Genomic DNA, 27797 nt, shown 5'->3' with positions numbered 1-27797 from the left:
GACGTATATCTTCAACATTCACCTTGGTAACAATATAGAAACCATATGCATGGTCAAATTTTCATAAAACTTGGTCAGGCAGTTTGTTCCTATTATTATCTCGGTCGAATTCGAAAAATATTCCTAGTCCGTTGAAAAAAATGGCCGAGAGTGGCAGGACAATTGTCATTATACATTATGTTTCTTTCATTAATCATATCCGGCCTCAAACTCCGCGTGTTGCCGCCGTCACCGAAGGGAAGGAATATATAATTTGCGTTTCTAACCAACCTCAATGTTCACAAATACTCATATTTTTTCAAATGTCATTAAATATATTTGCTTACAAACGAACAAAAAAAGTCTTAAATAATTATAATATCATTTAAACGCATCATTTTATTCACCACGATTCGAACCAAAGATATATTAAACTCGCTTTGCTAAATTATACGTGCATGGTTTTCTGTAAACGAAATAATATGTTGAATATAGTTCATAAGCGTTACTTTGCTTGTTTGACTTTAACGCATATCTATAGATTCTTTATTGAATCATGATTTTGTTATTATTTTTCCAATTAAGTCCAAATTACCTAAATTTAAAAAAGTAAATATAACAAAGGGAATATTATTGTTCCACGTGGCTTGGCCATCATCACGTGGTTGGTTATGAAAGCACTATGCTTTGCGCGGAGGTTGTAAGGAGATATTTAAACTTAATTATTAACATTAGAACAGTAGTATAAACGTGAGATAACAGATCATTTAATAAAAGAAACAATTTACAACCTGATTTTTTTATTGTTTTGATTTATTCAGATATCGGAATTTCGAGGAAACTGCCTTTAAAATCATTGTTTGTGTACCTGTGTAAAGACATTATCCCAGCTCTAAGATATGCATAACTTACATTAATGCATAAAACATACTTTAAAATATGCGTATGTACGTACGCACGTCTGTTATGTTTACAAAGAAGTGAGCGGTCTAGATTATCAACCCATATCGGCGTCGACGAGGCAGCTCCATCGGCATATATTGTGTAGAGCAACAAACAAGTACAATAATATACGTAAACAGTCATATGTCAATGATACCAGTTGCTGCATACTCAAAAAAATAAGGCAACTTGTTGTAAATTTCAAGACGTTCTCAGTAATATTATAAAAATTCCCAACATAATGCCATATTTGAATTGTCTTAAAACGTGCCCCTCAGAACAAGTTCAATTGCCGATTTTTGGCCGCAACAATCAACAAGTACGCTTGTCACACTTGTCTTGTATATGAAACACCGATATGAACGTCATTGATTTATTTTTTCAAAATATAGTCAACCATCACACTGGTGTATTTTTGTATTCTGCGATTGTGTACGGCGTCCACATCGTTACATTGACAACGTCTTTGCATTTCCACTGCGATAATAAGTGCTTGCGATAAAAAATATGGTTGGATTAAGACGCCCTACGAACACGTTATTGTCTATTAATGTGAAAATACATGTCATGGAACAAACTAAGAAAGGCAAAAAAACTATACTCGAACGCACCTGTAGACCATCCTATGATCGACCACAACAAATAGAGAGTTTTAATCAGTTAGCGACCAGAATCGTGTTTTGGGTGTCCCAAAGTGTCTACAATTATGTGCGCTTGTACTTGCAAAATTTTAGCTGCCGGTACCCCAGCCTCTATAAGACGGTTTAATAAGTTTTCTTGGCAATGCTTCGTTTAGCTTTCGTCACACTTAACGAATATGCTGTCGCTTCTTATGCGACAGCGACCCGGACCACATTGTTTGTTGTTGTTTTGTTTTTTTTGTTTTATATCAAAACAGATCTTCAAATATATTGACTCGAAATTTAAATGTGTGATGTCTCCGAGATCGTCTAGACAGCAACCAAATTCTTCGGAATGCGAAGATAAAATGTCGACTTTCGGACATTGCATGTCGGTAAGTGTTTATGAGCCGTTATCGGGCAGCATTTGTTGTTGACAGTTCAAATACAGCCGATGCATGCTAATGAAAACGCTTAACATCAAGCCAGTTATAGAATAAGAACCAGGTGTGATGCGATTATCGATATATATAACCAACCAGCTAACCACTCACGGACGCCGGGAGAATGCATTGGGCCTCGCTCAACTAGCTTAGGGATTCATCCAGGAAGGGTTTGACTCAATTCGTTAACTAAACAAGATAACATACACCTTACTTGGATCTTAAAAGAACATTTCATGTAATAAATACGAAGAATTAGATAATCCAAGTAGTACCTTATATGGGAAATTAATAGTGATATGTAGCCGTAACAAGTGCGTGCACGACAGATTATTCCCCTTTATCGCTAAATCATCGGCAATCTTCGGCAATGTCCGTAAAGTGCTTTCTAATACAAATTATTGCTTTATTCGAACAGTTATCAAGGATAAAAATGTCAAGTTATACATTATATACTTTCCAATGCATCTTCACATAGTTTTCAGCCCAAATTATTCTGCATAAATGTAGTTTCTGTGGGTTGACATTTTCCGGAAATGTTTATATGGCGGCGCGAATGAATGTTAATCACGTGACCATTCAGCTATTGTAAGCGCAATATCCAGGTATTGGTAACTACGATGTAATCCTGAAATTTAATATGATGAAAGTTTCTGATTTTGTTAATACTTCGCAAGGTTGCAAATAAATATTTGATGTATACTTTCGTTTCGGTTACATGTGTCAGTAATTCTTCTATCATTGTAAATTTGAAGTCGAAAGTTGAGAAAAATCCAGCATGGCGTCACATGGTGATTCAGAATTGTAATATTTTTGTTGCAGAAGATAAAATGTCAGTAGACTATGGAGGCAAATGCAAACCTGTTATGTTGTCTTTGCATTTCATACAAATGAGTATCGGTTTTTAGCTAGTAATTTATTATATTATTTGAAGTCCTATCATAACAACATGTTTATAAGCGCCGGTCAAATGTATTTTTCGTAAACTAATGTTATCGCATTTTATTTGTACAACTATTATCAAGTGTTAAAGTATCAAATACAGGGGTTTTCTTAATGGAAGCCTAATTTCCTGTGCTACTTTAAATTTCTGGGGGATTTTTTGATTTTCGAAAGTATGTCAATTAGTCAATGTCAATGCGTGGTCTATTTTAAAAAGGTGCAACATTTGATAACCGATGCAAGGGCTTAGGAACACTAAAACTGCAAAACTTCTCAATGTACTGAGTTGCTATGCTATATTTAGTTACAGTACACCGTCAGTTGGAAAAAAGCACGCTTTCCATGCGTGGAACTTTACATTGTAGACGACAGCAATAATTTCGCACTCTTTCTTAAAACACGGGTTTTACAAGGCATAATGTATAGTGAATGGTTATTATCACGTGGCTGTAGAAAAACCATGTAAATCAGTTCTACAAATAGACACGATGAAATATACATGCACTGGAATAAAATTGGTACCGCATCAAATTGTGAATGGGGTTTGTTTTGTACAACTTACTCGTCGTAAGTAATTAATTGCTTACCATTCGCAATTAACTTTTCATAAGTAACAATTGTGAAAAGGTGTGATGATGATGCCCGAACTGTCATTAATGTCATGTTTTATTTCCTGTGTTATATTCCGTAAATGGTAAAATTGTGTACTCTTACTTCCTTTCCGATGTGAATCAAAAATAATGTTTGCCAGATAACTACGCCCACATACACATTCTTGTAACCTATTGGACAGTGAAATATGGCGCATGGAAAGTTACCTGATAATTTCCCGTGATGCATCTTGCATGACTCACTGTGTTAAGCCACTTGATTATTCGAAGCACACGTCATGGTATCTGTTATCAGTGGATTATCTCTTACCCCATGTGGCGATGGCGATAACCTGTGAAAGGAGGTATCAAGTTCTCTTTAAGAAATGGAATAATGATACACTTATAGAAAAACATAGACTTTTTTGACAATCGCCTTCTGCTTAAATTTTAAACTATAATCACCAGCTGAAAGATTCAATCGCCGATGTTGATTTTGATGTTCGGAAACACTAACATAGAGGATATTTTGGAGCATGTTAAATGTTCAGTGTTATTGTTTCCTCTCAAATATCATAACTGCAACAAAACTTTGCGAATCTGAAACATTTTTTTCTTCAATTTCGTCAATCTACCAAAATGTGAAAAGGCCCCTTTAAAATGATTATAAATTACAGTATGCCAATTGTTTATAAGTGCATTTTGAACTGCTTTCTAAAATTTGTATTATAAAATGTAAGGGAATTAATTTTGCTGTATAATAAACCCAATAAACTAATTGTTGAGTAAATTGAAAAAGTTCAGCATATTTTTGGGACATTTTAGTTCGATTTTTGGGGAAAATGTTACATTTTGCCATTGGTGTACGACCTTTTTATGTCCCCCTTCGAAGAAGAGGGGGTATATTGCTTTGCACATGTCGGTCGATCCGTCCACCAGGTGGTTTCCGGATGATAACTCAAGAACGCTTGGGCCTAGGATCATGAAACTTCATAGGTACATTGATCATGACTTGCAGATGACCCCTATTGATTTTGAGGCCACTAGGTCAAAGGTCAAGGTCACGGTGACCCGAAATAGTAAAATGGTTTCCGGACGATAACTCAAGAACGCTTAGGCCTAGGATCATGAAACTTGATAGGTAGATTAATCATGACTCGCAGATGACCCCTATTGATTTTCATGTCACTAGGTCAAAAGGTCAAGGTCACAGTGACCCGAAATAGTAAAATGGTTTCCGGATGATAACTCAAGAACACTTATGCCTAGGATCATGAAACTTCGTAGGTAGATTGATAATGGCTGGCAGATGACCCCTATTGATTTTCAGGTCACTAGGTCAAAGGTCAAAGTCACGGTGACCCGAAATAGTAAAATTGTTTCTGGATGATAACTCAAGAACGCTTATGCTTAGGATCATGAAACTTCATAGGTACATTGATCATGACTTGCAGATGACCCCTATTGATTTTCAGGTCACTTGGTCAAAGGTCAAGGTCATGGTGACCCGAAATAGTAAAATGGTGTCCGGATGATAACTCAAGAACGCTTATGCCTAGGATCATGAAACTTGATAGGTAGATTGATCATGACTCGCAGATGACCCCTATTGATTTTCAGGTCACTATATCAAAGGTCAAGGTCACGGTGACCTGAAATAGTAAAATGGTTTCCGGATGATAACTCAAGAAGGCTAATTGCCTAGGATCATGAAACTTCATAGGTACATTGATCATGACTCGCAGATGACCCCTTTATTTGAGGTTACTAGGTCAAAGGTCAAGGTCATGGTGACCCGAAATAGTAAAATGGTTTCCGGATGATAACTCAAGAACGCTTATGCCTAGGATCATGACTCGCAGATGACCCCTATGGATTTTCAGGTCACAAGGTCAAGGTCACGGTGACCCGAAATAGTAAAATGGTTTCCGGATGATAACTCATGAACGCTTATGGCTAGGATCATGAAACTTCATAGGTACATTGATCATGACTGGCAGATGACCTTAATTGATTTTCAGGTCACTAGGTCAAAGGTCAAGGTCACAGTGACAAAAAACATATTCACACAATGGCTGTCACTACAACGGAGAGCCCATATGGGGGGGCATGCATGTTTTACAAACAGCCCTTGTTTACTTTTTGCAATGTGAAAAATGCCTTAAGAGGTTGTAATTTTGGTACATCACTGAATCTGATCAGAGCAAGTAATGTACATGTATTTTAATTTTTTTCCACATAGGGATACAGACCTGTTTACTTCTACGGATTTGCCGTAGTTACTAGGGATTATTTGGCTAAACTACGCACTACAGATTTGTACTGAAAAACTACGGATCCATAGATCAAAATGGTTAAATTTCAGTTTTTATTTTCGCTTATTTTCGGTCTTAACGGGTAATTTATCAATCATAATCATTTTGGCGCTTGCGTAGTAAAAAACGTTGAAATTTAAGCTTCCTGGGGAACGAATGCTGATTGAGCTTGTCGAGTCGTCACTGACTTGCGTATTGGTTCGCAAATTTAGCCGAATATATACAATTTTACGTTGCTATCCATTATACACATCTCTCTCTCTATTGCGGAGAATACCGAAGATAGTCGATGTATCGGGATTGAGCACGCCTGTTTTTACACACGTCCAAGATGGCGGCAAGCAGACGAGAAATTGCGATTAACGGCGAAAATAATAAATACCATTCAAATTAACAGCGGATAATATCATATGGCCATTAGGGAATAATGTAATGCGATTGTCAATTAACGCAACATACTACGTTTGAGATTTAAAAAAACAAAAACACATATTTATCAGAAATCTGCACAGTGAATGTGCGTCACGGAAACGAGTGTTGGAAAATTGGAGTTTAGTCGACTCACAAAGTTAAAGCATTTGTTATAATAAGATGAGTATCGTTCGAAAATGGAAAGAGACAAACATGATTTGATTTATATGTTAGTGGATCTGTGTATAATCAGATTCATATGCATATTCTGCTTTATTATGTTTGTTACGCTGTACAGTTTAATGAAATAGCATTGAACTGAGGTTGTCAAGTGCAAGATATTGAAAGGTAAACAAATAAAATGTATTATTTTAACTCCATTGAATACATCATTAACACAACAAGAACACTAAAGGATGTTTGTCAATATTTGTTTATGTTTTCCCCTTATGATATTTAATTTAAAAAAAATACTGAATTAAATTAATAGCTGATCTTAAAGAGCTTATGACCAAATGGTGTATTTAAGAATCTATAGATTATTGCAAGTTTAATATGCATGTGGATGGATATTAACTAAATATTGTCTTCATTGTAAGAAGACATTGAAGCAGCACTTTATAATATAAAATGCTGTCAAACATGCACTTTAAAACAATTTTAATTCTGTTGCTTATAATCATATGTATAATGCTTAATGTCTCCAAATTTCATGGTTTATCTCGCTTTTTTTCCAATTTCATGGTTTATCGCGCTAATTTTCCCAATCCAAATGGCACAGGCTGTAACAGATCAAATCAAAAAAATATCACTTAACAGATTTTATTACTAGCAAGTAAATTCATCTAATACTTTATGTACCGTCAAACTGATATGTGACCCAGTCATGGTGTTTTAATGCTCAAAATGATTGAAAAGTTTAAAACTACTGACAACAGCCCCAAACTACTGAGAGATGCCCTCCATACTACTGAGAAGCAATCGGTAGGGTAAACAGGTCTGGGGATAGAACCTTTTTCTGGTACTTAATAAAGAAGGAAAAAAATAGCTTCCATGATTCTGATTCAAATTTTGGACATTTTGTCGCAATTGTTCTTTCATTTTGGCCTAAGTTATGGGCACTATCGCTTTGTGATAATTTTATTGAGTGACTTATGTGCATTATCCTATAATGTATTGAAGCTGAAGGATATTTTATTCTAGGGACAGCTCTAGTTAAAGCCTATAAAGGTCATAGTTGCAGCAGTGCAGTAATTGGGTGTCTTTTAGATTGGAAAGGTGTAAATTCTTCTAAACTCAATAAATGCATTTTTCACATTTTCAGATTGTTTGTATATAGAGTATTGTACATACCTGTATAGAATGAAGAACACAAATGGCTCCAGCCGGGGCAAAGCAGTAAAAGAAAAGGGTAATAAGACAGCCAATTCAAACCATTCAAACACAGTGAAATCAGAAGGACCGCCAGTCAAGCAAATTCAGGTAGGTAATCTATGAGTTTCTTTATGCCCCCCTTTGAAGAAGAGGGGGTATATTGTTTTGCACATGTCGGTCGGTTCGTCAGTTGGTCGGTCGATCCGTCCACCAGCACCCGATTGTATAAACGCTGGTTAAAGTTACCACTCGGTAACATTCAAACCTTGGTAAGTTTGCGGTTATTCAGGTATAGTAACCTTCAAGGTAACTCGATTGTATAAACACGATATACCGCAAAGTAACCTAACCGCGCATAGTGGAATTTAACCACCGATAATTTTAACCAAAACATTCCCACAATGCATTTTCTAATGACGTAATTTTGGTGCGAAGTGTCACGCTTATAAACAGTTACATGTATTTTTTTTTATCAAATTCATTTACAAATGAATTCACAATAAAATAAAGTGTAAATTTTTAACTATGAGTTCATCAAAATGACCAGGGACAAATTGATAATGATGTCGGCATTTGCATCATTTAGCGGAATCCCTGGTGCCTCCAAACTGCAAGAGAGTGCTTACAAAGACGTCTATTCTTCTAGTTGTTCCAGATGTAACATAAAAAGTATACATGGTCGTCGTAACATGCTAGACTATTCTTCTAATTTGGCTTATGTTTGCAATAAACTTACTTACTTTCTTGTACAATAAGGGAATTTACCGTAGGCAAATAAAACATTGTTCAAGTTTAAATATATCTTTGTATGCAGAAATCTGCAAATGCAACCGAGTTCACCAACAGCTATTATTTGTGTCGTGTTCTGAGAAAACTGGGCATAATGCATGTACGTAAAGTGTCGTCCCAGATTAGCTTGTTAAGTTCGCACAGGCTAATCAGGGACGACCATTTCCGCCAAAAATTGATTTTTGCTTAGAAGGGACTTCATTTTAACAAAAAATGTCTTAAAAGCGGAAAGTGTCGTCCCTAATTAGCCTGTGCGAACTGCACAGGCTAATATGGGACGACACTTTAAGCACATGCATTATGCCCATTTTTCTCAGAACAAGACACATTTGATAAACTGCTCAGGTTCATTTTAACAACAATTATGTACATAGAGTACATGACGTAGCGTGTGACGAAGAAGAAAGCTTATTGAGTTCTCATTTGAATATAATGATATGAAGGCATAAGGGTCTTTATTTAACTATGCTAAAATAATTATCAAAGACCCTAGATGCAAACTCGTCAATTATTGAATTAAATGGATTATTTATGGATTTCAAGGGATTAAAGTTAAGATACTAGTTCGAACGTGTTTTGTTTTTAGCTCACCTGAGCGATAGCTCGGGTGAGCTATTGTGATCACTCACCGTCCGGCGTCCGGCCGTCCGTCTGTTTGTCTGTCTGTCTGTAAACAATTTGTAAACATCTTCTTCTACTAAACCATTGAGCCAATTTCAACTAAATTTCATGTGGAGCATCCCTAGGTCATGGGACAAAAGAATTGTTAAAAAAAATTTGATCACATAACCAAGATGGCTGCCATGACCATATATGGTAAAAACCTTAAAAAATCTTCTTGTCAGAAACCGCTCATCAGATTTTCAAAAAATTTCACAGGGATGACCTTTGAAGGCTCCCCTGAAAAAGTTGTTCAAAGAAATTTGATTCGTCAAAAAACATGGCCGCAGGAGCTCGTTGAACTTTGCATGTTTATTCGTTTTTGCCTATTTTGTGAAAACTTTCAAAAATCTTCCACATTTTTTGTCCGATCCTTTCCAAATTTGCACAGTGTCTTTATATCAATGAGGACACGAACCCTACAAAAAATGAGCATTATTGGTCCATGAAGTACAGAATTACCTCCCCTTGAATTGAGAAAATGGTGTTTATGCAATAAAGTCCAAATTTTTCATCCAATTCTTTTCAAACTTGTAAGGATTTAGCATGGTTCAAACAAGGGAAACAACTACGGTTTATGCATGTTCTTTTTATTACAGATTTGCCTCCCTTTAATTCATTCAAAATCTCATTTTATTGCAGAGATTCCAAATCTGACCTGTAAATGAGCCCCATATTTACTGCCAGTGCTAGGTTACCTTTTCCCATTTGATCATTCTTAAGTATTGGCCTTGTAATGCTGCTACTGCTTCTGCTACTGCTACTACTTCTACTACTACTACTACTACTACTACTACTACTACTACTACTACTACTACTACTTCTACTACTACTTCTACTACTACTACTACTACTACTACTTCTACTACTACTACCACTACTACTACTACTACTACTACTACTACTACCACCACCACCACCACCACCACCACCACGTCTACTATTACTACTTCTACTACTACTGCCACTACTACTACTACTTTTACCACTACTACTACTACTACTACTACTACTACCACTACTACTACTACTACTACTACTACTACTACTACTACTACTACTACTACTACTACTACTACTACTTCTACTACTACTACTACTACTACTACTACTTCTACTACTACTACTACTACTACTACTACTACTACTACTACTACTACAACTACTATTACTACTACTACTACTACTACTACTACTACTACACCACCACCACCACCATTCACAGTGACAAAAAACGTATTTACACAATAGCTGCTACTACAACTTATAGCCCATATAGGGGGGCATGCATGTTTTACAAACAGCCCTTGTTTCAATGGGATTTTAACCACAACTGTTCATGTTTATCTCCGACACATATTTTTAGGTCACCTGTCATGAAGTGACACGGTGAGCTTATGTGATCGTGTGATTTCCGGCGTCCCTTGTGCGTGCCTGCGTGTGTCCGTGCGTCCGTCCGTCAACAATTTGTTTGTGTAGACAGTAGAGGTCACAGTTTGCATCCAACCTTGATGAAATTTGGTCAAAATGTTTATCTTGATGAAATCCGGTTTGGGATTGTATTTGGGTCATCTGGGGTCAAAAACAAGGTCACTAGGTCAAATAATAGAACAACATTCTGTAGCAATAGAGGTCACAGTTTTCATCCAATCTTTATAAAATTTGGTCAGAATGTTTATCTTGATGAAATCTGGGTTGGGATTTTATTTGGGTCATCTGGGGTCAAAAACTAGGTCACTAGGTCAAATAATAGAAAAACCTTGTGTAGACATTAGAGATCACAGTTTTCATCCAACCTTTATAAAATTTGGTCAGAATTCTTGATGAAATCTGGGTGGGATTGTATTTGGGTCATCTGGGGTAAAAATCTAGGTCAAATAAATAGAAAAAACTTGTGTTGACAATAGATGTCACAGTTTTCATCCAATATTTATGAACTGTGGTCAGAATGTTTATCTTGATGAAATCTGGATTGGGATTGTTTTTGGGTCATCTAGAGTCAGGAACTAGGTCACTAGGTCAAATCATAGAAAAACATTGTGTAGACAATAGAGGTCATAGTTTTCATCTGATCTTAATGAGTCAGGTGAGCAATTCAGGGCCATCATGGCCCTCTTGTTTGTTTGTACTTTTGTTGTTCCATGTTGTCAGAGAAATTATTTTAACATGGACGCTATTGATGCATCGGATCACACAAGGCATAACCATAACAGAATATAAGAAACACGTTCTGTGCGTCCTTAAATTCGTCGTCCGAAGTTGGAAATCGTATTGCCCTGCAAATTAAGTCAAATAAAGTGTCAGTCGCTGCAATTTGTTGTTTACTCGTCAAAATCGTTAAGGTCGTCGATGGTTAGCTTTTATAGTGTCGCGCGCGGCGGCCATTTTTTGTAAGTTACCTCTCGGTTACTTTTACTTACCCACCTAGGGAAGCAGGGTATGTTTTAACTGGTTTTAACCGATCGGTATAACTAACCAAATTTTATACAAATGCTTACCGACCAGTAACCAACATGTACCGTATTTTACCATGCATAGCGCGCAGTTTTTTACCTTCAAATTTTAAAATAAAAATTCAGTGCGCGTAATACATTGACACAACGCTTTCCGGGTTGCTAAATTGCAAAAAATCCATTTCGTAATCGTAAATCTTCACAATTGCCGCCATTTTTTTTATTGCAGAAAACTACACCCTATAATGTTATAGACTGAAAGGGCCGTTGTCGAAACAACAAAAAGCGGGAAAGGGTAGCAATGAACGGGGTAGTAACAGTTTTGACAAAAATTAAAAGATGAAAAAATGTCTTTGTTGGTGTTTTCACACTTCTTTATTGATTGTTCATTAAAAAAAATCGAGGTATATCAATCCCCGCGTCGTCGCGGTATTGTTTGTTTAAGTTTTTGTTGTCATGAAAACTCGTTGATTTACAACGCAAAACGTCTTATTTGAACTGACGCTAATTATTTCAATCATATTTCTCAACTTCGCTTTTGCTTTATTTTGATAATTTAATCCAAATTTTAATGTTAGCAATTCCGAAAATTTGCACTCTATGTGAATTGACAGTTTGACGTCATCAAAGGAAAGCCGCTTCCTGTCTGAAGCAATAAAGCGACAAGTTTCTCGCCGACAAAATTGGCTTCCTTTGTCTAGCAATCAACATGCCGAACCAATCGTGTGTTTGTTCTTCAATGGCAATCGTCCAATTAAATAATAGCACGTGCAAAGCTCCGCCTTCGAACCTTTTTGCAGAGAACGGAGGTGGAGTTAAACGGTTAATTGAGCAAGTGTTATACGTTAGTTGAGTACCGATTTGCCGAAATTTCTCGGCCCTAAGCATTGAAACGACGAATACGATTAGTAAAAAACTAGTTATTAGATTGGCGAATGTCGGCTGGCGGCCGGGCGGGCTGGCGACCAGGCGGAACAAGCTTGTCGTTCATTGTGAGATTTTAAAATCATTTGGCACATTTGTTCACCATCATAAGACGGTGTGTCGCGCGAAAGAATTACATATCTCCAAGGTCAAGGTCACACTATGAGTTCAAAGGTAAAAAATGACCATAAATGAGCTTGTCCGGGCCATAACTATGTCATTCATTGTGAGATTTTTAAATCATTTGGCACATTTGTTCACCATCATGGGACGGTGTGTCGTGCGAAAGAATTACGTCGATATCCCCAAGGTCAAGGTCACACATTGAGTTCAAAGGTCAAAAATGGCCATAAATGAGCTTGTCCGGGCCATAACAATGTCATTCATTGTGAGATTTTAAAATCATTTGGTACATTTGTTCACCATCATGGAACGGTGAGTCGCACAAAAGAATTGCGTCATATCTCCAAGGTCAAGGTCGCCACAACTAAAAATATATTTATTTTAAAACAAAGTGGGTCAATTATAAACAATCAGTTCAGTTTGAGTTGTCTCCCTTTATCAGACTTTTTTTCACATTGAAAACCTGGTTTTGTGACAATTTTGTCCCTAGTTAATTCATAAGCTGTAGTGGAATATGTTCTTCATTCCATGGCAGTGAAAACTACATGTTTCCTGCATCAAAGTTCTTAAAAGCACCACAGGTTGGTCTGATGTAAACAAGGTAGCAAGTGTTAATACTGCTACAAAGATGTTTAAAGTAACAACTTTAAATTATAACTAGAAATGGCGCGGCAGAGGCCGACGCCTATCCCCACGCCGAATGTTTGACCTAGGTGTGCCCCAGGGTTGGTAATGGGGCCATGCATAGCTGAGATTGACCGTATTGTCATAAGAGAAGTTCATCATCAATTAGAAGTGAATTGGTGTAGAAATGAAGAAGTTATAGTAAAAGGCAATTTTGGGTGGATCTGACATATGTGGGCAGGGCGCCCCAGGGTTGGTAATTGTGCCATGCATAGTTGAGATTGACCGTATTGTCATAAGAGAAGTTCAGTATCAATTTGAAGTGAATCGGTGTAGAAATGAAGAAATTATAGTAAAGGGCAATTTCGGGCGGGTGTGGTCTATGTGGGCGGGGCCCCAGGGTTGGTAATGGGGCCATGCATAGTTGAGATTGACCGTATTGTCATAAGAGAGGTTCAGTATCAATTTGAAGTGAATCGGTGTAGAAATGAAGAAATTATAGTAAAAGGCAATTTTGGGTGGGTGTGGTCTATGTGGGCGGGGCGCCCCAGGGTTGGTAATGGGGCCATGCATAGTTGAGATTGACTGTATTGTCATAAGAGAAGTTCAATATCAATTTGAAGTGAATCGGTGTAGAAATGAAGAAATTATAGTAAAGGCAATTTTGGGTGGGTGTGGTCTATGTGGGCGGGGCCCCAGGGTTGGTTATGGGGCCATGCATAGTTGAGATTGACCCTAATGTCATAAGAGAAGTTCAGTATCAATTTGAAGTGAATCCGTGTAGAAATGAAAAAATTATAGTAAATGGGAATTTTTTGGTGGGTGTGGCCTATGTGGGCGGGCGCCCCAGGGTTGGGATTGGGGCCATGCATAGTTGAGATTGACCCTAATGTCATAACAAAAGTTCAGTATCAATTTGAAATGAATCCGTGTAGAAATGAAAAAATTATAGTAAATGGAAATTTTTGGTGGGTGTGGCCTATGTGGGCGGGGGGCCCCAGGGTTGGGAATGGGGCCATGCATGGTTGAGATTGACCGTATTGTCATAAGAGAGGTCCAGTATCAATTTGAAGTGAATCGGTGTAGAAATAAAGAAGTAAATGTAAAATAACCTAAAAAAATGAGTGATAATTTCTGACGCGGCCCCACCCCAACCGCTATAACTTTTGACCCAGGGGTCAGATCAAAATTCCAAATAGTGCAGGGTCGCACATATGCTCATAGCTACCATGTGTGTAAGTTTCAAGGTTCTAGTGCTTTTAGTGTAGGAGGAGATAGTGGCCAGGACGGACGGACGGACAGACGGACGGACGGCGGAGATAACCACAATATCCCCACCTTTTTTTCAAAAAGCGTGGGGATAAAAAAAGATTTACCAAATCATGCTGATTCAATTGAACATAGCTTGACATCACAAATTTGTCATCTTGTGATATAATACTTTTTTTTGGGAGATTTACAAGTGATGTATATTACTTTGGCAAAAGACTTCAACATGTTTTTTTCATTTTTATAGTGAGGGACATATTGTTTTTGCCCTGTCTGTTGGTTTGTGTGTTTGTTTGTTTGTTTGCCCCAACTTTAACATTTGCAATAACTTTTGCAATATTTAAGATAGCAACTTGATATTTGGCATGCATGTGTATCTCATGGAGCTGCACATTTTGAGTGATGAAAGGTCAACGTCATCCTTCAAGGTCAAAGGTCAAATATATGGGTCAAAATCGCTCATTTAATGAATACTTGTGCAATATTGAAGATAGCAACTTTGGCATACATGTGTATCTCATGGAGCTTCACATTTTGAGTGGTGAAAAGTCAAGGTCATCCTTCAAGGTCAAAGGTCAAATATATAGCTTCAAAGCAGGGCAAAAGGGGACATAGTGTTTCTGACTAACACATATCTTGTTTAAACTGGTGTTGATATGAAACTGAACAAAGAAAGATGTGTTTTTTGCAAATTTATATTGTTTTGAATTGCCTCGTAATTTACAGCCCACGGCAGAACAGCTGGCCTTCAACTCTCTTATACAAGGGAAAGATAATGATGACCAAGAACAGAGACAGAAAATTAAACAGGTACCCAAGAGTTGGCATTGATGTTTGATCTTCAGTATCATGTTAGATAAGATTATAAGATAATGACCAAAATTGATTTGAACATTATTTTTGATAAAAACGCTCTTTGATTGTATTGATTTAGAAAAAAAACCTACAATTACTTATTGACAACATAATTGTTTTCCAGATCATTGAGTTGACAGGCTGTTCTCAGGAAAGAGCAGAAATTGCTCTTTTTGACAGCAAGAATGACCTTGATGGTGCGGTGGGCAGCATATTTGAGGGGGCAGCAGATGAGGTAAAGCATGCTTCATTTGTCTGTTGTTGTTCGGGCGTCTTTCTTTCAATATTAATGATGCCATAACTGAACATAAATCATGTATGAACTTTTTAAACAATTTGAAGTTTTTGCAGGTGTCTCTTGCAAATTATATATACAGTGGATAATACTACATCATCATATTGGTACATTTATTTTCCCTTTTAGATAAATTTCATACCCAGTTATTTGAAGTATTATTACTGCAAAATTCTTTTCTCTCGATAAATTTTAGTCTAATTTTTTAGTCCTAATAACATAATCGACTGACTGACTGAAATTGTGTATTGACAGAGTGAGTGGCATGAAAATGTTAAGAAGAAGAAGAAACAGAAATCAGAGGCAGCGGCTCCATCTCTAGAGGACAGCATGGACCTCAAACTTGACAAGGAGGGCAAGGAACGCATTGACCGGGAAAACAAAGAGCGCAATAGAGAAGAGAAAGAAAATGACCGTCCATACAGAGAACAATCTGATCAACGTCGGCCTAGGCGCAACGACAATCGACCGCCCAGACTATCTCGCGGCAGAGGTCGTCCGGACTGGGGCGGGGATAGGACAGAGCGGGATGATGATTCAGAACGGGATGAACACCGCGAGCGTTCCTTTTCAGAACGGGGTCGTGGTAGGGGTCGCGGCGGCTTTGCCTCAAGGAGGGGCGGACGAGGGGGAGGGTAAGTGGCATGTTGTGATGTTGAAGAGTAAAAATAATTTTTTCCCTATCCCCCAGCACACAAACACTGGGGGACATATTGTTTTTGCACTGTCTGTTTGTTGGTTTTTTGCTTTGTTGGTTTGCATCAAACTCTAACATTGGCCATAACTTTAGCAATATTGAAGATGGCAATTTGAATTTTGGCATGCATGTGTATCTCACTGAGCTGCACATTTTGAGCGGTGAAAGGTCAAGGTCATCCTTCAAGGTTAAAGGTCAAATATATGGCTTCAAAGAGGCGCAGTAGGGGGCATTGTGTTTCTGACAAACTTATCTCTTGTTTAATTTGCAATACTTAGTTGTAAAGTCGTTTTCCTTTGAGCTAGTTACCCCTTAGTTATTGACAAATGTGACATGTCAGGGTTTTCTCTCAGCATTTTGGGAAGATAGCCCATGGCTTTGAAATTGGGAATTTTATCGGCATTTTCAAGAAATTGGGAGAATAAATTGGGATTTAAAACTACATGAAAGAGTTCAACATCTTTAATCACAAACTCCACAAACACCATCATGATCAACAGTTTTCCACATAATAAACTCAAACAAAGTCTTCAGTCACAAACTAATTTCCCTAGTTTCAACATGTTTAATATCAGTCAGCACTTTGCTTTCGGAAATCAACGATGACGATGCAAAAGAGTCACTTGTTATTAATTACTATTATTGACAATGGAAGCAGTTTCACTGGGAGGACTTGTACTTGTTGATGGTGTTTGTTTATTTAATGATGCTTGCTTAAAAAAAAATCAACAGTTTTTGTTTACCTTGATTTCTGCTAAGGAATCTTTTTCAAGTAATATTTCGAATTGTGTGACATATTTGTTTTCCATTCAGCCGAATCACAAAACACTTAAATTTCATCACAAATATAATAAGCACCTGAACACACAGAGAATACTGGGCATACGAATAATGCCAACGTTATCCAAATTGGGTATAGTCTAAAAACTGTACAAGTCTGGATCGGACTACGCTTTGTTAAAAATCGAAAAGCCGATGTCATTAGTTTTTTTTCCCAATTGGGAATTTTGTAGCAAATTTTGGGGAAAAAGTATTCTTTTTGCGATTGGGAATATAGCAGAATTTCGGCTATAAAACCGGGCCCAAAAAAAATGCATCTAATTTATAATCAGTAATAGAAATTAAGCATGATTGATTTATTTTGGTTAACACTGTAAATGTTTCATATCATAATCTCGATTCAATGTATGTAATTCATTTTGCTAGAACATTATTTTGTTGTCATATCTTAGAAACTTCCAATCTACGCGGGGAGGGTTTGGTAAACCATCCCATTTTGACAATGGGCCACAGATTGACACATGGACTAACGAGACTGCTGTGATAGGTGAAAAGGAACCAAAAAGTAAGCTATTCATTCTAATTTAATTTGCTTTTTTAGCTCATTTATTGACTGCATAGTCCTAGCTATACGTTTCACCCTAACGTCAGTGTCAAGTTTCTACTACAGGTATTCAAGTCATATTATGCACATGAATTAGGGGTCATTGTGTGCGATCACTGACCAAGTTCTATAACTCTGACCTGCAATATTGCAGAATTATTTGTAGTTAAAAAATGTGGTTATGGTAACTGTCCAACATCTTCATAGCACTTATTCTACTACAGATATTTAAATGAAACTTTTATCATCTGCTAGCTTATTGACTGAGTTCCATAACTCTGACCTTCATTTAAGCAGGATTGTGCCCCTTTTTGTTCTTAGAACTTTAGAGAAGGTTAACATGGAACTTCTTTATATCCAGTGATTTTACAAGGATTCAAATTCCAAGAACCCTGACTACATCTAATAATTTTGAGAGTCAAATGTATTTATTATGTTTTGATAATGAAATCAACCAAGATGTATTCAAATGAGTTATCAAAAAGGGGTTTTAAGTAATTTACATTTACTCTTTAATTGTGTTATATCAATTTCACTTTCTCTTATTTCACATATTGACAAAAGTTATTTAATACGAGTTGATTCTTATCAGTTTTATATTTATGCCCACTAAGAAGAAGAGGGGGGGGGGGGTATTGTTTTACTGGATGTTGCTTGGTCGGTCTGACTGTCCAGGTTGCAGAAACAATGGAGTTTTTGAGGGGTTTACACTCGTATTGGACAGAATGTAAACACACACCGTTAAGAACTTTATTTTTGCAAATATCAAGTTATTGAAATTCATTTGCAAAAGTCTTTAGTGTATAAAAGACAGTTTTTCTTGCAGTTTGTGCCGATATCAATAGGTATAAGAATAAATCCTTGACACAGAATAAACCTTTTGACAAAATTCTGTGCGTTGAAAGTGCCCTTTTGTTTTCAGTTTCCAACTGGGGTGACTCAAAAGATGAATGGAATGAGGACATTGACAGCTGGTCTGGCAGTGTAAGTTTTATATCTCTTTAGTCAGTTATATTATGCCCCTGGTAGGGTGGCATATAGCAGTTGAACTGTCAGTCAGTCTGTCCGTCCGTCCGAAAAAAACTTTAACATTGGCCATAACTTTTTCACTATTGAAGATAGCAACTTGATATTTGGCATGCATGTGTATCTCATGGAGCTGCAAATTTTGAGTGGTGAAAGGTCAAGGTCATCCTTCAAGTTAAAATGCAAATTTATGGCGTCTGTCCGTCCGAAAACTTTAACATTGGCCATAACTTTTTCAATATTGAAGATAGCAACTTGATATTTAGCATGCATGTGTATCTCATGGAGCTGAACATTTTGAGTGGTGAAAGGTGAAGGTCAAGATCATCCTTCAAGGTCAAATGTCAAATATATGGCGTCTGTCCGTCCGAAAACTTTAACATTGGCCATAACTTTTTTAATATTGAAGATAGCAACTTGATATTTGGCATGCATGTGTATCTTATGAAGCTGCACATTTTGAGTGGTGGAAGGTCAAGGTCATCCTTCAAGGTCAAAGGTCCAAACAAAAATCAAAGCGGCGTTCTTATGAAGCTGCACATTTTGATTTGTGGAAGTTCAAGGTCAAGGTCATCCTTCATGGTCAAGGTCATCCTTCAAGGCCAAAGGTCCACAAAAAAAAATTCAAAGCGGCGTTCTCATGAAGCTACACATTTTGAGTGGTGGAAGGTCAAGGTCATCCTTCAAGGTCAAAGGTCAAAAAAATAATTTCAAAGCGGCGTTATAATGAAGCTGCACATTTTGTGTGGTGGAAGTTCAAGGTCAAGGTCATTCTTCAAGGTCAAGGTCATCATTCAAGGTCAAAGGTAAAAAAAATAAATTCAAAGCGGTGCTCTCTTAAAGCTGCACATTTTTGAGTTGTGGAAGTTCAAGGTCAAGGTCATCCTTCAAGGTCAAAGATCAACAAAAAAACTTTCAAAGCGCCGCAATAGGGGGCATTGTGTTTCTGACAAACACATCTCTTGTTTTATGACCAAAATTACAGCCTGTTATATGCTAATTTCCAACTGCAAAAAAATGTATAATTTCCAAAATAAAAAAAATAAAAATTCCCCCCCACCCCACCCCCCCTCGCCCCCACACACACACACATACACAAATCAATTTAAAAAATCAACAACAAACTTTTCCTTTATTATACAGTGCTTTATTGATATATACTGTAGCACTGATATAATAAGGCAATAAAACATGATATTATGAACGTATTGAAATACTGATATTTATTATATTACTAATGATGTTTAATTTTTCCCAATTTTAATTGGTTATTGTGCAATTTATCTCAATCCTAAAGGCACTGGTTGTAAGATATCAAGCATAAAAAATCACTGGAAGTAATAGAACTTAGCTGCCAAGAACCCCTTAAATTTGTGATTGGCCCTCAGATTGTTTTGAAATATTGATGAGGGTGGCCTAAAAGTTAGAGTTTTATTCCAAAATGTACTATAGGTGTGCCATTTTATTCATGTTTATTCGTACATTTTATACCTCCATGTATGATAAATGTGTTGTATACTGCTTGGTTGGTTATTTAAAAAACACAAAGAGCCGTGTGATTTTGTCATTGCTTGCTTGCTTTTTTTGTGTGGGTCACTTATGTAAACTTTAAATCTATATTTATGTCAATGTGTTTTGTTCCAGCTGGCAGAGAGCAAGGTGTTTACTGCTAGTACCAATGCTGCACCAGAATCACAAAATGCAGTTCACATGGACACTAATGCGTGAGTTATTTTATGATAATTTCTTGGACAAGTCAAGTGGTATTTGGACTGGATGTACTGAAATTGACCATACACTTTATTGTATAAAATGTACCCTCACTGGTAATGTAAATGCTTAAACATGTATATGCAGATGAAGAACAATTGTTCTTAGTATTAAAGCATGTTTTAAAAAATGTTCAGATATTTTACTGTCTCAACTGTCTCAAATTATATTTTATTGAAAATTTCTTTAAGTGCTAATGATTCTTTATGATGCTTATTTCTTAGATATGACATGGGACCATTGTACCCAAAGCACTCGCAGGCTGACATGGACGAACATGCATACATTACACAGTTTAACCAGCAGGCTACAGAATCCATCAAGAATTCCATTGGGGTAGGGATAGACTTTGTAAATAAAAACAGAGCTTTCTTCCCATCTTTGTGAAGGCACCATGACTCCCTCATTTTGTGAAAAAAATAGTATCAAACTGTTTAAAATTGTGAAAATATGAGTTGGGAACTGTTCAAAATTGGGAAGAAATGATAAGCCAACTTTTAAAAATTGCAAAATCTGTGTTAATAAAATCTTCAAATTATAAAATTTGACTCGTGAACTTTCCAAATTTGTTTTAAAAAAAAAGAGAGAAGAAAACAAATGGCCATTCTCTAAAAAGGAAAAAAGCCCTGAATTAATTGATGAGTTGTTGCATAAAAAAGCAAACAGTTCAGGTAATTACCTTGTGACCAGTTGCGATAATGGCATATGTATTTTGCAGTTTTCAACAGAGATAGCTGGTTAACCAGAAAAAGTCCACACACATATGCAAATAACTGACACCTTCCTTACTGACAAATCTCGTCACAAGTTATGTGACTTAGCCGTGGATCCAACCTGAAACCATGGGATTTGTAGTCCTGTGCTCTTGCTAATACGAGACGCAGAGGAATGTGGGGGGGGGGGTTATATAATGCCAGTGGCCCATCAGTCAAGTCAGTCAGCGCATCAGTGTTCCTGTCCCCTACATATATTCTATATCAATTTACATACTTTAATGAAACTTGTCTTAAATGTTGAGAGCATTGAGACTGTGTGCAGAAGGCAAGATTTAGTTATGCCAGGTCGAGGTTTTACCTCACAGCCAGAGGTGTGAGCCTTTATGTGTGTCCCCACCTTAACTTCTGTACCCCGTTAAGGATCTCGTGAAACATGGCTAGAAGGTTACAGTATTTAAGACCACGTTTGTGCCTATATTTTCATTTCCAATATAGATCTCCTATACCCATTGAAAGCATTTTATTGAACTTTACAGTGTCCAGGTGAATTAGGCAATGTGCAGAATGCATATGTTAGTCAGTCACGTAAGCTGAAGGTCAAGGTCACACATCAAGTTGAATAGTTTGAGCCTCTGTATTTGTCTATATCTCCTACAATGTATTGAAGGATTTTAATGCAACTTGCCAACAATGTTAAGTTAATTGCAACGGCATGAAGAAGGCATGAGTCATAATGGCTCAAGGTCAAGGTAATACTTAAAGGTCAAAAGGCTGAGCCTTGTTTGTGTCAGATCCATATCGTCTTTATCTATTGTTTTATTTTTGTCACACTTAGTCATTATGTGTTGGGATGGTGTGCAGGTCTTAGTCAGACATACAAGTTCAAAATCTAGTTCACCTTTTTGAGGTTAAAAAATATCTTGGATATAGCCGTCTCATGGAAGGCCTTGTAAAAATGAGCTGTGAGCTACGAGTGCGTAGTTTGCATGCTTGATCACACTGCCTTGTATAATAGCATTTTTCTTAGGGGAAAAATATTTAACTGACAAATTTTCGGCTTTTCTGTGCATGATCTAAATTAACTTTTTTGAACTTATCAAGATCCCTAGTTTAATTGTTGCTTTCATGTTAGCTCTATATGACTTGTTTGCATGTTTCAGATTGGTTCTGGCTCAAGCTCCTCACTACAGAACTCTATGACATCTAATGTCAGTGCTCTAGTCTCCTTACAACAGACCGCTCTCCATGAAAACTTGGGCTCCAGTCTGTCATCAGAACTAGCGGGGAACGGCTTGACGAGCTCTGGTCTTGGTAGAAACAGTCTGGGAAACTCATTGTCCAACAGTCTACCTGTAAACAGTTTGACTGGCAACTCCTTACACAGTGGGGATTTAACAGGGGGCAGCAGTCATTCAGGAACCAGTATCTCAGTGAGCGCATTAACCAGTCTTGCTGGCTCTCAAGGCATGTCCTCATCTAGCGCTGCCTCACAGTCTGCCATGATGCAACAACGAGCCAAGCCACAAAGATCAAAACTGCCTCCACCATCAAAGGTTATTGAGATTTTGCTTGTGTTTCTGCATGTGTTGTAAAAGAATTATGAAAAAAGTTTTATGTTATTGCCCCTGTTATCATAATTTAAATGAGAAAACTTAACAGTGGTTTAAACCTATTTATTTTAGATTGATTACATAGAAAGCCTTAGGCTTATTGAAACACACTCTAGTCAGTTTCCTCAGACTAGAACCAGTACATGGTGTCTATGGGGGTAATAGTGTGGGGATCAACACGCTCTAGTCAGTTTCCTCAGACTTGAACCAGCACTTGGTGTCTATGGGGGTAATAGTGTGGGGATCAACACGCTCTAGTCAGTTTCCTCAGACTAGAACCAGTACTTGGTGTCTATGGGGGTAATAGTGTGGGGATCAACACGCTCTAGTCAGTTTCCTCAGACTAGAACCAGTACTTGGTGTCTATGGGGGTAATAGTGTGGGGATCAACACGCTCTAGTCAGTTTCCTCAGACTAGAACCAGTACTTGGTGTCTATGGGGGTAATAGTGTGGGGATCAACACGCTCTAGTCAGTTTCCTCAGACTAGAACCAGTACTTGGTGTCTATGGGGGTAATAGTGTGGGGATCAACACGCTCTAGTCAGTTTCCTCAGACTAGAACCAGTACTTGGTGTCTATGGGGGTAATAGTGTGGGGATCAACACGCTCTAGTCAGTTTCCTCAGACTAGAACCAGTACTTGGTGTCTATGGGGGTAATAGTGTGGGGATCAACACGCTCTAGTCAGTTTCCTCAGACTAGAACCAGTACTTGGTGTCTATGGGGGTAATAGTGTGGGGATCAACACGCTCTAGTCAGTTTCCTCAGACTAGAACCAGTACTTGGTGTCTATGGGGGTAATAGTGTGGGGATCGAACCTGTGACCTCTCTATTGCTAGGCGGACACTACAGTTAAAAAAATGTTACAGAGAAAGTGCCCATGTAGCTTAATACAGTCAATCTTGTGCTTGCGACCACTTGAATTAAGCGACTTTTGTCTTATGCGACCACTTTAAATCCCGCCCCAGGGTTTAACTATATTTTCATATTGTATTAAGCGACTTTTGTCTTGCGCGACCAGCGACCGCTGATTTTAGTGTATTTTGATGCCCGAGTCTTGAATTAAGCGACCGCTTTAAGGTAAAAGTGGTAAATCTGTTGACCGTTCAGGGACAAATCAGTGTTGATTGTTTATCTAAGCCGAAAATGTGGACGATTATTCTTTGTTTTGATTTCACACCAGCCATTTTCCTTTGTCTCGATGACCGGTTCTGACCGGTGTTAATGCTAACTGCCTATCAATTTTTGGTGTTGCATAATACAGTGAGGTATTGCCAACAGTCTGGTTAAAGCGATTACTATCTGGGACGTTAAGTGACAAATTTAACCGCCGATTTTATTGCAGAAACAATGGGCCGACGCGACAAACATTTTCACATTGTTCTCGAGAGGTGTAAAAAATAAACTAAAAATCGGTAACATGTAGCGAAATCTGTTCATTAAAAAATGTAATTGTTACTATGCTTATTAGTTTGTGTTAGCAAATTTTCCAATCCTGCGTGTTTATTTAGTTTTCAATCAAGGTATTTTATTTATTTACCTATGTACCATAATCGAGTCAGATATATATAAGCTTTGATGCAGAAATTAAAATGTCAAAACGGAAAGTATTAACGTTAAATGAGAAAATTCGGGTATTGGAAGTGTCGAAGAGTAAAAGTGAACGTAAATTTAATTGCAAATGAGTTTGGAGTCGGAAAAACCCATTCTCCGTGCAAACCATTTACATTGTATTTAGAATTAGAGAGAACAACTACAACTTATTTTAAGTAAAAAATTGTTTTATTCATTTTATTAGCCGGATTTTTTTCGAAAAAATCTCGGCTTATAGATTGATGTTGTCGGGCGGGCAGGCGGGGTGGCGGCGTGCTCGAAAATGTTAAAGTTCTTATTTCATGGTATAACTTTGGTATGCTTGGACCTAGAGTCTTCAAACTTGACATGAAGGTTGGCCAGGATTAACAGATGACCACTGGTCATTTCAAGGTCATTCATTTGAAGGTCAAGGTCACTGTGACCTTCAATATAAAAAATGTTAAAGTTGTTATAACTTTGGTATGCTTGGACCTAGAGTCTTGAAACTTGACATGAAGGTTGGCCATAACTAGTTAGTAACCAATGGTCATTTCAAGGTCATTCATTTGAAGGTGAAGGTCACTGTGACCTTCAATATAAAAATGTTAAAGTTGTTATAACTTTGGTATGCTTTGGTATGCTTGGACCTAGAGTCTTGAAACTTGACATGAAGGTTGGCCAGAACTAGTAAGTAACCACTGGACATTTCAAGGTCATTCATTTGAAGGTCAAGGTCACTGTGACCTTGAATGTAAAAATGTTAAAGTTGTTATAACTTTGGTATGCTTGGACCTAGAGTCTTGAAACTTGACATGAAGGTTGGCCAGAACTAGTAAGTAACCACTGGACATTTCAAGGTCATTCATTTGAAGGTCAAGGTCACTGTGACCTTGAATGTAAAAATGTTAAAGTTCTTATTTCATGTTATAACTTTGGTATGCTTGTACCTAGAGTCTTCAAACTTGAAATAAAGATTGGCCAGTACTAGAAGATGACCACTGGTCATTTCAATGTCATTCATTTGAAGGTCAAGGTCACTGTGACCTTAAATGTTAAAATGTTAAAATTGTTATAACTTTGGTATGCTTGGACATAGAGTCTTCATTTTGACCTTTGAACAATATTTCAGTAATTTAAGTATTGCATTGACAAAAACACGAAAGGTACTTTCCTGTCATTTAAATCAAAAATCCGGCTTCAATGCGGTCATCTCCGACCGCGGAACTCTTGTTTATATTTAGATTCATTTGATTGCAAAAGCAGAAATCGCTGTGTCAAAAGGAGATAATCCGATATCTGGATTTAAAATCAAAGGTCCGCATTCATCACAAATGGCCTTTTTTATTTAAAGACCATTTTATTAAGAGACCACTTTTGGTTACTCCCTTTAGTGGTCTCTAAATACAAGATTGACTGTATGTTCAAAATATTTCATTTCTTAGTGAACCTTAATAAAGTGTGCATTAATGCTAATACAAGATGTTTTGTCACCAGATCCCAGCTTCAGCTGTAGAAATGCCAGACCACATGGTAACCAACCTCGATGTACAGTTCGGGAACCTTGAATTTGGCTTTTCTTTTGGAGGAAATGAATCTTCACCAAGTTCTTTCACATCTTCAGAAACAAAAAGGTAGTCTTTCACATCTTCAGAAACGAAAAGGTAGTTAATAAAACCAGATTTATCAAATTGCTGGCTATTAAACTCTCTCATTTTATGGTGTTTTTCAGAAATGTTATCTTGTGTTGCAGAATGATGAAACTCACAAACTGCAATGAAATTTTTTCTCCTGAAATGAACACATCTTAATATCAAGATCCAATTCCATTTTAACTCTGAAAATAATTTTGGCAATAAGTGGTGCCTGACCAAAAGCAAATTAACGTGTTTAAACATGAAATTCAAAGATTTAAGCACTTAGATCGATTTTATTAACTCATATGAGCACATTGTACTCATTGTGTGATATTTAGATACCATGTCTTATAAGGATCTTCTGTTAAGTTTGTTCTAATTATAAACCTGGGGTCAAAACTAGATACGCCCCAACTATATTTTTTTTAGGTCACCTGAGCACAACGTGTTCGTGGTGAGCTTTTGGGATTGCCTTTTGTCCGTCGTGCGTCGTCAACATTTTACCTTGTGAACACTCTAGAGGCCTTTTTTCTTATCCGATCTTCATGAAACTTGATCAGAACATTTGTCCCGATGATACCTCGACTGATTTCGAAACTGGGTCATGCTGGGTCAAAAACTAGGTCACTAGGTAAAAAAATAGAAAAACCTTGTGAACACTGTAGAAGTCACATTTGATGCCCAATCTTTTTTGCCAAAATGTTTGTCTTAATGATATGTTGGTTGAGTTCAAAAATTGTTCCGGTCTGTTGAATAACATGGCCACCAGGGGGCGGGGCAGTATTCCTTATATGGCTATACAGAAACCTTGTGAACCCTCTAGAAGTCACAATTTTTGCCCAATCATCATGAAACTTGGTCAAAACATTGGTTTTATTGATATCTCAGATGAGTTTGAAAATGGTCCAGATCGGTGAAAAAACATGGCCGCCAGGGGGCGGGGCAGTTTTCTCTATATGTATATAGTGAAAACATTTGAACACTCTAGACGTCACATTTTTGGTCCTATCTTCATGAAATTTGGTCAGAACATTTGAGTTTGAAAATGGTTCAGAGCGGTAAAAAAACATGGCTGCCAGGGGGGGGGGTCTTTTTCCTTATATTTATATAGAAAAAAAGCTTGTGAACACTCTAGAAGTCACATTTTTTGCCTAATCATCATGGAATTTGGTCAAAACATTGGTTATGTGGATGCCTCGGACGAGTTTGAAAATAGTCGTGAACATTTGAAAAACATGGCCATAATAACAGAGGATTATTTTGTTGATGATTGGTTGGGGATAAATGCAACAAACGTATTTTTGCCATCTGAAAACCCTTTATTAAATAATCACAAAATTTTAAGTAGTAATATTGATTTCACAGAAATTACTTAGGGGAGAAACAACTGTATATGACAGTTTAGAGTCAGGCCCCAAATTCCTGTGCTTGCCACTTTTCACACATTTTGTTGCATGTAATTTAATGACCGCATACCAATGAAATAACCATTAGCCACAGCAGGTACCTCATTATCTCTGACAGTTGCTTGATGCCTAACCCCTTGTTTACAGCCCTTTGCAGTGAACAGCATGGAACAGCAATTGCTATACAGTGGTATCAATATAGAAATAAACACATAAATACATTTGTCTGGCATTTATTTTCGTATAAAAATCAGCATGCTAACTGCATAAAAAGAACAGATTACAACATTGAAGCAAGCTCTTGAAATAGCAAAATTATGTACTTATATATTTCCAAGAAAGGTTTATACAATATATATTTATATAAATTT

At 37.2% G+C, this 27797-nt stretch overlaps 2 protein-coding genes across 8 annotated transcripts in view; one reads left to right on the top strand and one right to left on the bottom strand.

Moving 5' to 3' along the window:
• Positions 1-2433: 2433 nt before the first annotated feature.
• The window catches only part of LOC127876934 (protein lingerer-like), a 91421-nt gene continuing 66057 nt past the window's right edge, over positions 2434-27797 (top strand). For 5 of the 7 annotated variants that reach the window (XM_052422443.1, XM_052422440.1, XM_052422445.1 and 2 more), the window contains exons 1-11: positions 7183-7226; positions 7604-7724; positions 15185-15268; positions 15438-15548; positions 15864-16243; positions 17538-17650; positions 18612-18673; positions 20360-20439; positions 20710-20821; positions 22362-22754; positions 25881-26017. In XM_052422443.1, the coding sequence (XP_052278403.1) occupies positions 7198-7226; positions 7604-7724; positions 15185-15268; positions 15438-15548; positions 15864-16243; positions 17538-17650; positions 18612-18673; positions 20360-20439; positions 20710-20821; positions 22362-22754; positions 25881-26017 (1622 nt within the window). In that variant the 5' untranslated portion in view covers positions 7183-7197. Of the gene's footprint in view, positions 2590-7182; positions 7227-7566; positions 7725-15184; positions 15269-15437; positions 15549-15863; positions 16244-17537; positions 17651-18611; positions 18674-20359; positions 20440-20709; positions 20822-22361; positions 22755-25880; positions 26018-27797 lie in introns of those variants that run through there. The other 2 variants (XM_052422441.1, XM_052422442.1) reach the window with 2 other exon arrangements.
• Positions 25035-27797, bottom strand: part of LOC127876953 (uncharacterized) — a 90586-nt gene continuing 87823 nt past the window's right edge. Inside the window, exon 2 of the mRNA XM_052422512.1 lies at positions 25035-25299. The gene's annotated coding sequence lies outside the window, so the exon portion shown is untranslated. The remainder of the gene's footprint in view (positions 25300-27797) is intronic.

The sequence above is a fragment of the Dreissena polymorpha genome, chromosome 4, assembly GCF_020536995.1.
Source record: "Dreissena polymorpha isolate Duluth1 chromosome 4, UMN_Dpol_1.0, whole genome shotgun sequence".
Lineage (NCBI taxonomy): Eukaryota > Metazoa > Mollusca > Bivalvia > Myida > Dreissenidae > Dreissena > Dreissena polymorpha.
The sequence above is the reverse complement of the archived record's forward strand: the minus strand, read 5'-3'. Positions and strand labels throughout refer to the sequence as shown.